The 13,297-nt window shown below is 42.7% G+C and overlaps 1 protein-coding gene across 1 annotated transcript in view; it reads left to right on the top strand.

The window, feature by feature from the left end:
- Nucleotides 1-13,297, top strand: part of LOC104616487 (kalirin-like) — a gene marked incomplete at its 3' end in the record, with an annotated part of 72,406 nt that overhangs the window by 35,334 nt on the left and 23,775 nt on the right. Inside the window, exon 3 of the mRNA XM_010281520.1 lies at nucleotides 5,517-5,631. Within this exon, the coding sequence (XP_010279822.1) occupies nucleotides 5,517-5,631 (115 nt within the window). The remainder of the gene's footprint in view (nucleotides 1-5,516; nucleotides 5,632-13,297) is intronic.

Below are 13,297 nucleotides of genomic sequence, written 5' to 3'. Positions count from 1 at the left end.
GGAAAGAGTTTTATTTTAAGACTCTGGATACCAATTCCTTGATACTTTTATTTCCTAGGAAGTCTGTCAATTAGATTTAGAAATCCAGAGCATATTGTTTGTCATTTTATTGAGGCGCCTGACATCAGCTGAGCTCGTTCTGTCTACTAGTTTTCTTCATCATCATTCATTTTTTTACCATGTTTTGGACTGAAATACCTTTTGAGAAGTATTTCAGCTTCTCTGGAAACTCACTTATGGTCTCAGCAGAGTCTGCAACATCAAGATTGATCAGCTTATGATCTGCGGGGGTCAGATGAAGGAGTGTATTCATTTGAACTGCAGTAGACATCTGAATAGAAGCCAGAGACATTGTGTACTACTGCTGTCTCCATTGCTGATGTGTTGCAGGACCTTAGACAAGGTACTTGGGAACTTTATGTGTGTCTATGGTTAATCCTTGTGTAGTCATGCTTATAAAGAGAGTGCAAAAGGAAGCAGAGGTTAGAATCCCTTAGGTAAATGCAAGCGGGTAAGTATCATGATAGCATAGCTGATAGAACCAGAGAGATGCAGCTTGAAAACAGAGCTCATTAAAATCATTATCTGTTGTATACAAGAAATTTGCATTAAAAGGAAACCGATAACTTCCTGTGCCATACAAGATTATACAAAGCTGGAATTTCAGCTTTTTGTGTATTATCAGGGATGGATGTGCCTCAGGACTTGAAATTGGGAAGGCCCATACACAGAGTTAATATATAATAACTGAGTTGGCCAGCATCTTGACTTACCTTGACTTACCTGTAGGCAGTTGGAGCCACCACTGAGAGGATTAAGGTGTCAGTTCAGGCAGCTGCCAGGACAGGGATCTTGTAGTTGGAGTCCCTTTCCTCTTAGTTGCAGGCTTGACCAGAAAAGTGGTTATCAGAAGGTCATTGACTGTCCAGCCTGTTTCCGTGCAGGTTTTTTGAGGTTTCTTTAATGTTTTCTTTTAATGTGGTATGCATCATGATGCCTCATGCCATCACTGCAATATCCCCTGTATGATTTGTGGAGGAAAAATGATGTAATCCAACTTCTGAGAACAAATGCTGAATTTAGCGCTAGTTTCTGTGTAGGCTAGAAGAAAGGGAGATGGGAAGAACTGGCAAGCAAGCCACTGACAGGCAAGGCCATCAACAAAGGATTTTGTGGGAGGAATGCAAGACATACATGGCTAAATATTTGTTCTCAGTGTACTTTGTGCCCTGAAGAACATGTGTTTTTCTGACTCCTTTTTCCAAAGCACTAATAACTAGACCATCTGTTTGCCTCTCTAAATCAGACCAAAGCCCATGAAAACCCACCTTGAAAAACAATTAGAAATTAGCAGTTGTTTGTTTTAGCATTTAATAACTGTAATTAGCAAACCTAATGACATGTTTCATTATTGCATCCCATGTCTGCAAGTCCATTGGGAGGCAGGAGATGGGACATATTGATTAAAGCAATTGAGAATCTTTACTTCCTTCCATATTTTTTGTTATTATTTTTTTTTTTATTTTTTATTTTCTTTTAAAATAATATGCTGAGTAGTTCTCTGAAGAGACTGTGCATGTAAAATTGGTGTTGAGATCTTGGCTGACTTGACTTGGGACAAAATTAGCCTCCTTGGGTGGATTCCTAACAAGCAGAGACAGAGTTTCTATAGTGCTGACTATAGTCAGCGTTATAGAAGTGATTCTATAGTGTTTATAGAAACTAAGTTTCTATAGTTTCTGACTTTTAGCCTAAGCACTGTGAAGCCCTAAAACAGTGGACTAAGAGTCAGAAAACCTCATTTCTACTCCTGGTTCTTCAAGTGACCTGCTGTGGGATCTGGGCTGAATTTCTTCCCCTCTCTGTACCTCGCTATTCCCCTCAGTAAAAAAGGAGATAATAGAGAAGAGGAAAGGTATACACTCCCTGCACAGCCAATGCCAAAAGATTTTATTGTCTTTTAGTTGCTGTTGCTATCAGGGTGGAGGGTCCAGTAGAGGAGATGAGGGTCCTAATATAGACATGTTAGGTGTCTAAAGTTCGATGGTGGTAATATCCCATTTAGTCTGCCTAGGAAAGCTGAGATTTGCAGTTATAAAGTGCAATGGAAAAGCTGCATTTTATTAGTATTTAAGAGAGTACACCACAGTTAGTGAACACTACAAGTCTTACGGTGAATTAAACATACTGTGATTTGTTCTGGAAGAAACCTGATGTTTCTTCATAAAATTGTGTAAATTATGCAGACATTCATAAAAATTAAGGATTGCCCTTGAATAATTTGGAAACAAGTAAAGGATTTTAATATGTACAATGCACTTCTAATAACGATTTCACCCTATTGCTCAAAGCATAGAGCAGTACTTTTATCACAAATGAGAAACATTTGTTTCTCAACCTTGCTTTTCTTGAGATTTGCTCCATGTCTCCTTGTTCTTCTGTGCCATAGGACTAGAATGAATCAGTCCAGGCACTTATTTATCCTTCCATCATTCAGAAACCTCCAACTGGGTCATCATGTAGCCTCCTTCCTCCAAGGAGAATTAACCCATTTTCTACAGTCTGTCCTGGTAACTTCTGACTCTGCACTACCACCTTATTTATCCTGCTCCCCTGAGGACAGTTTATATGAACTGTTGAGGGACAATTTTTATCCTGAAGCAAAGACAGGACAGGAGTGTTCTGAACCCTGTTTCCTTTTCTGTAGCTGAAATCTTTGTGTTACTATTAGTAGCAGGGTCAAGAATTTTCTGATCTAAATTCTGGTAGGCTGAAAAAGTTAGATAACTTATTTGTTTTGAAGAGCTCACCTTGGTGGAACTGTAAGTGGGAAACGGGTCCTTGACCAGAAACACATATTTTGGTTTACCAAGCTGCTGCAAATGGGAAGCATCAGAGTGACCTGGGCTGTGGGAAGCTCATGGCCCTTCCCAGGTGTTTCATATCCTGGGAGAGGATTATAGCTGTGGGCTTCGATGTCTCCTGATCTCATCTTAGAGCTTTTCCGCTTTGTAGAAATATTTAAATAATTGGGAATGGAGGAGGAGAGGGAGCCTGACTGAGTAGCGGGTAGCATGTTCTTCTGGGATGCAGTTCAAGTTCAGGTCTCTGCTTCAGTGAATATCTGGAAGCTTTTGAAAGCCTTGGTTGCTTCTTGATGGGAAATTTTTCAAAGCCTTGAAAAGCTTCCTGTGTTGAAAAAATATTTCCCTCCAGCTTTGGTTACTACATTGGTTTGCCATTCCATAAGCTGGCTTGCTTTTCTCTTGGAAACATCATGCATGATATAATGTTTTTGGCATTGTTACGGTGTGTGAAATAATCTCAACAAAGGGAAAATGTGCTTAAAATGAGGAATTTTTTAATACACATATATATAGGTCTGAAAATAAAAAATGAGCTTATTTCCTTGCAAATTAAATCCTTGTAACATTACACCTCCATTCTCATGCTAGGTGGCAGAGCCACGGATCAGCCAAGGTGACACCAAATTCCCATGGACCTTCCTCACCTTCACGGTGTGAAGCCAAAGGCAAACATCAGGCATAGAGATGTGGGCGGAGATTAGGCAGGACAGTTTTTGTACTCCATATGTACCCTTGGCTGCATGAGGACTCAAAATTAAGATGGCATCTCTTGTTTGCCTCTCCATTTGTACCCCTGGACAAATCAACCATGACCTGGCTCCAATGGAGAGATGCATGATGTAGCCCTTCAGGCATATGGCATCTGTTGAAAACAGTGAGAATTTCAGTGCTGATGAACTGTAACACAGGGTAATACTGGAATCTCTATCTGTATAGATGTTTATGTAACAGACTTTAACTTTACACTCTGCAGTGCTGTAGAAAACTCTTCAAGCAGGACTTAGCAATTTAAAAAAGATAAGTTTTTTTAAAATATATATATATAGTAACAACATTGTTATTTTTAGCTGCTTTTGTGTGACTCTGGTCATGCACAGAGACACTTTGTGCTAGAAGGTGAGCTTGTACCTCTGGTGGCATCAACTGAATAGACAGTTTCAGAACAAAATGGACAGGAGGTGTGTTGTCAGAGGGCAGCTGGATCTACAAGTGACTCCTGAGTTCTGCAGCAGGGCCAGCTGGAAAACCGGTGCCCTGGGGGTACATGCACATATCTCATCAGTTTGGTTCCTGGTTTGTCCACTGCAGGAACTCCTGCCATATGAGGTACCTCCTTGATTCCTGCTCTAAATTCTGCCCAGAGCAATTCTTTGTCCTGTGGTGATCCAGGATACTGTTTTTCCAAGTATACATCTGCTGTCGTGCCAGTCCTACTCTTACAGCAGAGCCTCTCGGGACTCTTCCTACTGAATCAGAGCATTTAGGACCCCTGCAGAAGTCATGGCCCCACGGAGTGCGGCTGTCCTGCGTTCTGCATGAGAGAACGCAGCACGGATCGGTGCTGGAGATGTGCGTGTCCTTGTGTAGCTTTTTCGTCTTGTTGGCCAGGTAAATTAGTTCAGAGAAGCACATGATTTTCCTTTCTCAGAAATATCTGTTAAAGGGATTATACTTTCCATTGAAAAATGCACACTCATCTCGTTTTTACAGCTTATTTGCAAGGTCCTTGCAATATACTGTAGTATTACTATGATTTTTTTCCTAGATAACAGTGCAAACACGCATCTAACAACACACAATTACTGAAAAAAAATCCTGTGATAGTATGTGAAGAAAGAACTAAACATTGAGTGAGGCACTAGATTTCAGTTTCAAGCTTATTAAACTTTATTCACAGCAGAGAACAAAATAAGGTGCTGTAGAATAGATTGTATTCACCCCTATATTTGTGCTTGTAAAATTCAGACTAGAGTCATTCCTTTATGGCTAAGCCTTTTGACAATTGCTGTAAAGGATGAAGTGCCAGACACTGGCTTTTTAAAAGGAGCGGATTTTAAGACAGGAAAGCTTACAGGAAACAAACAAACCAAAAATCATTCCAATTGCCAAAACCACTTTCTAAATGGAAAGCATAGGAGGCATGAACTTCTAATCAAAATTTCAGTTTCTGATGAATTGCCAGATAGATTAGAATGTCGTACTGCATAAACGTTACTGGGACACATTGCTTCTAAGTGGCGGGATGGTGTAAACTGTCTGGTGATGAACGATGCAACACACTGAGTAACAGTGAAAAATACTTTCGCTTTCTTGGTGTTGACCAGTTTAAAGCTATCCCCACAGTAGGATTTCATTAGCATGGCCTGCTTGGATTGGCAGTTATATCAGATTTGATGGGATTAGGTGAAAGTCAGAAGAAATGCTAGTAGCAATTTTCTTTGTGTGTTGGGTTTTTGTATTTTTTTTATTTCCCCCCCATGGAGGTCCAGCAAATGCAAGCATGTCTTCCTCAATTAGGCAAGCCTGAAAGCTACAGAGAGTGCACAGGCTCTTGAATGAGCCGTAATTTATGTTTATCAATTCAGTGCACATAGTTTTTTTGACATGTGCTTCCTGCCTGATTTTCTAACAATCCTTTATTTTCTGCAGGTGGCCGTGATAAACGAGGTGGTCCTGTCTTGACCTTCCCAGCCCGCAGCAATCATGACAGAATAAGGCAGGAAGACCTTCGGAAACTTGTGACTTATTTGGCCAGCGTGCCAAGGTAAAGCTAGGAAGAAAACACTTCAAAGCTTAGGGTGGATGGGTGGGTGGGGAACTTGTTCTTGGCAGTTGCTGATTTCCAAGTATTAACATTTAGTACCTTCAGTTCTTGGGGTGGAGAAACAAAAGCGTTCTCTTCCTCCTCCTGTGTATGCTAATGGTTTTTATCACACACGCGGCAATGCAGGAGCCCCAGAGCAGAGACAGTGCAAGCAAACCTGGGCTTCAGGCTCACGACAGCAACAAGGAGCAGCTCTCGTTCCCCGTGTTTCCACATGGCTCTTCTAGCGGAGTGGAAAGGGAGGAAAGTGCTTAGAGGTCTGCAGTTGAATATAGCAAACTGGAGAGAGGCTGCTGTGCCTTTCCTAAGGTAGGGGACTGTAGTTGCTGGGGAGGAGAGCCTGCCCCTTGTGAGGAGGCAGATCTTCCTACTCCAGCACTTCCTAGAGCTTTCTCCAGGCTTGGGAAGGAACACGGGTGGACTGAGAAGGAAGCTTGGAAGCTTTTGAAGAAAGGAGTTGCAAATGGTGGCATGTAAACCAGCACCTTTCCCTGCATTAGTCCCTATGTCCCTCCTCCAGCATGCAGGTCCCCATCCTTTTCCCAGGGATGCTGGAAGAAAGGTCTACTGCCAGTGGGTATTTATCTTTGCAAGCTTTGGGAGACAGTTTATAGGGCTTAGTGCCCAGGCAGGTTTTTCTGAGCCAATGTTTAATTCCTCCGAGGGTACGAGGCTATGTATGCCCTCATCCAGCTTGCTTTCCCTATTTTCAAGCTTGCCAAATATCCTTACCCAATAACCACTGCACTGGTTATTGAGCTGAAGGTTACCCCAGGGCAAGTGAGTGGCTGAGAAGGGATGTTCAGGGTTGCAATAACACACCCTGTGCCACCCAGGAGCTCCTCCTTTTTTAAACCCAGAGTATGACCTGTTAACCAGCGCTCATATTTTTGCAAAGAGCGTGAAGTTAACACCTGAAAGGCAGAGGGGGGTTGGCTGCACCTGGAAGTCAAGAGGTCTCAGAAATGCACTCAGTTCCTTAAATATGCGATGTGCATAGAACAAAAGTCCAGTGTTGGGTGTGGAAGAGAGTTGAGGGCTGTTTGGAGACTTATCAGAAATGCAGCCACATGTGCCAGATCTGCCAGTGCTTATCTCCTGGGCTTCACAAGTCCTCTGGCGATGCATTTTTTGCTGTGCTGAACTTTTGCTCATCAAGGTTTTACTATTAAGCTGAATTGATTTGCTTTTCTCCCCATCCCATCCCCTTTTTTCCTCTAGCCAGTTCTATTTTCAACCTATGTATTGTGAGAGAGATTATGGACATGCTGTGGGGCTGGGAGAGCAGTAAGTCACTCCCTGGGAGTGTGTGTCCCAGGGCTTGGCAATCCCCCTCCGGCTGCTACAATAATGAAACTGCTCCCTTACATCTTACCATTTTTTGCATGGTTGCAGGTATGAAGATACGACACTGGGGGTGCAAGCAATTGCACAGCAAAAATTACCTTCTAACATGTCAACCTTTTCTATTAATTGCTCTTCCCTCATGGAGGTGGCAGTAACAGCAAGCTACATCCCTTCTGTTCCCCACTCTCACAACTAAATCAATTAGCTCAATCTTTGCTGCTGCTTTTGGTTGCCTCACTCTGGATCAGTCCAGCAGTGATTTTTCTCTGATGCAGAAGCTGGGGGACAGAGGTGCGTGCTGAAGGAGCTAATACAAGACCCGGCTGCTTGTCTCCAGAAACACTAAAAAATCATTCCCTCTCCTGGTTCTGCCATAATGTTTGAAGCCTTTGAAAGACATCTCTCTAGTTATATCAGAGAACATTCCTCCCTTTGCAGTACAATCTCTCATTGTGAAAATGCGGCCAGCAGTGAGGGACTGGCTGCTCACAAAGCACTTTCATCAGTTTCCCAAGGAACTGTGCAGATTGGTTCTGTGGAGACATTAACCAGAGTACTGTCTCCTGTTCGGGATATCACACACTGAGACGTGGAGCAGAAAGCAGCAAGAGTGATCAGAGGTGTAAGGAAAAAAGTGGCCTCTCAAGAAAGGATTAAAAGGGTAGAAATTGCTCCGTCTAGAGCACAGAAGAGAGCAAGAACAGTCTTTGAAAGCATGTTGTGATGCTGCAAAAGGAAAGGGTTCGTAGGGCTAGGACAAGAAACAAGTGTTACACCGAAGCGAGGGAAGCATAGGCTGGATGTAAGGAAAAGATTTCTAATGGATTCCCATTAGCACTAGAATAAGTAATCTAATTTCTTCTTAAATTCCTCCATAACTCTATAGGCAAACCTCTGGCACGTGTATAAATGTTACGAGAGGGAGTGATGAGTCAGGAGGTGACTTCTTTAGCTTCCTCCTAGTCCTGCTTTGCCTGGTGCCGCAGCTGTGAACCCTCTGCTGTAGGAGAGAAATGTGGCCACAAATTTTGTGGGTTTGGCATGCGGGATTGTGTAACCTGTGTGGTGTAAGAAAACACTGAAAACTCACTTTCTCTGAACTGTTTGTTCACCTTCAGAGTGAAGGTGAACACAAGCAGAGCTTTCAAACTTATTTACTTTTTGGAAACAAATATATGGAAGGAACAGTTTGAATTCATATCACTGGCTCCCAGTTCATATTTATTCCAAGATGAGTGCTGTAATGAGTAAGCACATCAGCCGCTCACCAAAATAAACAGTTTCATTAGCAGAGACTCTGAACAGGATGTCAGGAGAAACTGCTCTGATGTTCAGAGTGATGAAAGGGGAAGAGTTTTCTGTGCTAGCTGAAAAACTATAAATTCTTCTTTTGGAAAAAGAGACTGTAACTTATCATATTGACACCAGTATGGTAATTCTTTCTTTATTCTTGGTGCAGTGATTTCTAAGTGAGACAGATGGCGATCCACATTGATACTATCTGTCACTTAACCCTTGTTTTATATCTTATTGGAGGGGGCAGAAGTGGCACATTGCTGGGAGCTTTGAGGTATGAGACTGGTGATGAAATACGGTGATAGATTAGGATAAGTGAAACCAGGGTCTTGCGAGCAGTTTTCAAAGTTTCTGATTTGGCTTTCCGCAAGTGCTCCTTCAAAACCAGAATAATAATGTGGGTTTTCTGAAAGAGCAATGTGTGTCTGAGTTAGAGCAGAATAGTGAGTGCTTCCATGCAGCCGCAAGTCACGGGTGGGCAGGTGGCTGCAGCCAGTGGGGCTTCCTGCGTGGCTGAGGGTTACTGCTTGGGGTTAAGCCTTCAGACCTAGGAACGCAGCCTGTTCATATCCCAAAATGGTAACCTTGCAGTCCGTAGTACCTGCAGTGACTTAGGGGTCTGGGAAGATTCCAAAGCCTGATCCTGCAGTCCTGGATACGAGGAGGAGGTTGTGAGTGGGTATCTGATGCCGTGGACGAATGTGGTCCTGGTTCGGTGCTGTACACTGGTTCTTCCAGGCATATCACGAGGTCCTTTTCTCCAAGCAGTTCCAGTGTAATTAGTTACTAAGAAACAAAGATGTTAGTCATTAGAAGTCAAGATAATTGCCATGGATTCCAGGTTTCTACCTCTCTGCCATTTTCTGCTTGTCTTACATTCACACTAACGTTTTCTGGATAGGGGAGGCTGTATTTCTTGTGAATCCGGATAGCTCCTATTTACATGCAAATTTAAATGGGATGCAATGCTTAGAAATTTGGAGGGTGTGACTAAATCTAGGATAACATGGTGTTTATGACTGGGGGAGCTGAAGGGGAATTTTCTGGTCTTGCTGAGGTTTTTATTTTTTAATGCCAGTGCAGTGCCATCTATTCCGGTAGATTGAGTTTTGATTTATATGTGTGTAAATGAAACTAGCACCAGGCCAATCTCCTCTGCAAGCCCTTTGGAATTAAGAATTAAGTTATGCGTAGGCTACAGGAGGATAAAAAGGAGACAGAATATTATTAGCCTGAGTTATCTCCTCACATGGTGAAGCAATACGATGAAGGAAATGTTCTCTGTCAGCTATAGTGAATCTTCTGGCTGAACACATCAATCTGTTTTGGAGCCAAGATAAGCAGTCTTCTGTGCTCGCTGCAGAGGGGGAAACCCGAGATGCCTCGGAGGCCTGTATTTTTAAAAGCATCTACTTTTCCTCTGTCCTCTGCTTAAAAACCTGCTCAAATATTTCCCTGTTGTGGGGGATATCCAGGGCTCATAACAGCAGCAAAACGTTTCCAAGGGACAGCCCTGTGTGTTTGAACAGTTCCTCAGAGCTGCCAGAGTTTGATGAAAGGTGCTAGGACCAGTAAAACAACTTAAGTGTCTCTAATAATTAGTTCAGTGATTGGGGCTTTATAAAATTAGAAGAACAATACAGGAGATGGCAGAAAGTAGCAATAATCACCCACTCTTGGATTTATTTTAAGCTCTTCTCTGATGACCTGTGGCACTGTGTATATTAGCTCCTCTGGCTGGGAGTAGTGTGAAACTCATTTTGTTGATTGATAGGAATTAAACCCTAGAGCTCTACTTTCTGTTACATGATCCTAGCACAAAAGAAGCTTTTGAGGATCATTTTTTTTCTGCAGGCTATTGTAGATCTACAAAAATAACCATGTATTTTAAACATAACACCAGGGACTTCATCCTAATTTTAGTAACTAAATATCTGGTGCCATCTATAAGATAATTATTCCACCATACACTTGTATCAAAATACCACAGTAAAAAATTAAATTAAGCTAATGAGGCTAATGGAGATTTAGTATTTTCTTCAGACATAATTTGATTCTTTAAAAAAATGTTGTAAGTGTATTTTGGAGAAAGAAACTCATTGGGAGTATATAACTGACCTGAATGCTAGTGCATTTAAAAGCCTTTTGCCACTCAATAGCCCGTTCAAATCCAGCCTCCGTTGTATGTGATATTGGTACACAATGTTATTACCACCATCTGTTAGGGACTGGGGGACTTCTGTGGAAATAGTTGGTGGTCTCACCTTGTCCTCTTAAAAGGCTTCTGACCACATCATTCAGTTTTGCTTCCTATGCCCCTTTACTGACCACCTCAGGACCAAGTTACATGTTCATATCTTGTTGGAGATCAGCTCTTCAAAGAGGACCTCTGATTTCCTTCCAGCTGCGGTCATGACCTGTTGAGACATTTTTTCCTAGATAAGTGGAAAGTGGCTATATTGATGTCAAAATTCTGTAGTAAGTGTCTACAGCTGCCAGCCTGGCAAGCTCCCCTCTTTACCAGAAGCTGCTTGAAAATGTGGACTTCCTAGAAGTGCAGAGGGAGCAACAAGAGCCATCAGAGCCTGGGGAGCAGGAGTTATGAGAAAAGATTGAAGGTGTTGGGAATGCTTAGGTTAAAGAGAAGGAAAGTAAAATTTATGTAACTACAATCCAGTATGCAAGACTGAGCTAAAGGAAACAATTTGGTCTCAGTGTACATGGCATATGGGACAAAAAGAATTGAAATCTTAAAGCCAAAGAGATTAAAATCATAGACTGAAGAAATGAAGCAGGTTTCTGCAGCATCTCCATCTCAGAGACATAGAAGGCGTATCATGAATGACCCAGGTATTGTCGCTCCTGTCTTGCAGCAGAGGGGTGAAAACAGCCTCTCCAGCTCTCGTGACACTGTTTTGTATGAATCTGTGGGATTTTTTTTTTAAATGGGTACAAGATTTCATTTCCCATGTTTGTTTATTTTTAAAACCTGGAAGGTCCAAACTAAGGGAAATGGGGGCTTTCCATATCCGTTTCCAAATTACTTCCTGCTTTCATTGTCTGTTGCTGTTTTCCTGGATAGTTTAAGGACTGATCTTCCACAGCTCCGGACCTAAAGCAAATGTCCTCTATTCCTCAGCCTTCCGTGGGAGCTGAGAGTACTTTCAGACTGGTTCCAGCCTGGTCAGCTGTGGAGTCCTGCTTTGCCTTCCAGCTGGATAACAGATCAAGTGTTTTTGAACTGGTTTTGTGATGAGCAACACAAATGTCATGATACAGAGCTTTGTAGTTAATGTACTGTGAATTGCACAGCTCACGTAGCCTTTTTCTTCTAAAGACTAACACAAGGCAGAGTAAGCTGAGCTCTGCAGGTCACTTCTACCAAAGATCATCAATATTTTCTATTTGGTGTAGCAGAACTATCTCTCACCTCTTCACTGTGAAAGAGGCAAATGAGAGTAACGTAATGTTAATATCGAGACAAACTCATAGAGGTTTGATTGTCTTGTTTCAGAACATGAGTTTGGGAACTCAAATAAATAAAATAAAAGTTGATGTTATTTCAAGACTGAATTCCTTATTTGAAATAATTCCTTAAAGAACATAGAAAATACTTTGCAAATCCCTTTAAGTTGTCCATCTTGTATCCAAAAATATTTGCACCATTTTGGAAGACCTGTAAATCTGTTACTGTTTTTTCACACTAACTTCTTCAATGTTTCTATATTCTTAAGTAGTAGCTTGCTCCATTTTATTATATATTAATCATATTCTAATAAATAATTGAAACTATTGATTGCCACATGTAGAGAAACTAATATTTCAACTTACCATTGTGCTTTTAAGCATTCTATTCAACACAACATCTGCTTAATTTTACACTATAAATCTGCAACTGAAAGCAGTTGATATGAAGTTTATTGTCTGAATTATTTCCAAGGCAACTGTTCTTTTTTGCAGGGGGAGCAGGGGTGTCCAGTTTTCTCTTACTGCCAACCGTGCAGATTCATGCTGAGATTTCATTCATATTGGGTTCTTTCTGGTTCATCTCATGTCTCCAACATAAAGCTTCTCCAGTGGGTTACTCACTTGAAGATAGAGGATTGCAGGACTACAGGCCCAGTCTAACATACAAAGAAAAAGGGCTCAATGAGGGGACACATCCGATGAAATAAATAGTCACTGTTTTATTTTGCGCTCTTCCCAGGCAGCGAAGCAAGTGTCTCTACCCAGTTCAGGTCCAACGAATGCCTTTTGGTTTTAGTGGTCTGGCCTTTTTTTGCTCCACCGCTGCTCTCCCAGCTGTGGGCTGCTTCTCACCACGGGCAGCACGTTCAGGCTGTAAGTTCAGAGCAGCCAGAAGGACGGCGGGGCGTGGGGTCGTCCTCCACAGCCCCCATCTTCCCAGGTCCACTGCACAGAAAACAGCCGACGGGCTTCTGCTGCAGCCATAGCTCCACAGCATCACCCCACCTGGCTTCTCTTTCTCACTGAGAGAAAGGAGGGACTAGAGGGCTCCGAAAACTCTCTGAGCAGAGATAGAGATGCCTGTGGCAGCGATTCCCACAAAAGGCATGGCTGAGGGGGGCTGACCTGGAAACAGCAACCTCACATGAGTGAGGTGACCCCATACAGTGGCATCAGCTGAGCCTCCTCAAGGCGGCCTGAGGGTTTGATGGCACAGGGCTCTGAGCTTTGCCCAGACACTGACAAAACCCCAGCTGTCATCTCAGGAGAGCCTCAAACACTGCTCAGCTCCCTGGCACGGGCTGGGGGCTGCTGATCTCTGGCTGCCCCACACAGGAGAGGTGCCTGCCCTGCGCAGCTGCTCCCTGTGAGGCTGTGTTTCTGTTAGCGACGTAGGCAGGGTCTGACCGCGTTTCCAGCAGGGAGTTCGGGCTGGGAAGGATTCTGCTCGGATTTCTCCAAATCCGGAGCAAACAGCAAAACAGCCCCCTGCACC

The sequence above is a fragment of the Phaethon lepturus genome, unplaced genomic scaffold (genome assembly GCF_000687285.1).
Source record: "Phaethon lepturus isolate BGI_N335 unplaced genomic scaffold, ASM68728v1 scaffold44720, whole genome shotgun sequence".
NCBI classification, from domain to species: Eukaryota; Metazoa; Chordata; class Aves; order Phaethontiformes; family Phaethontidae; genus Phaethon; species Phaethon lepturus.
The sequence above is the reverse complement of the archived record's forward strand: the minus strand, read 5'-3'. Positions and strand labels throughout refer to the sequence as shown.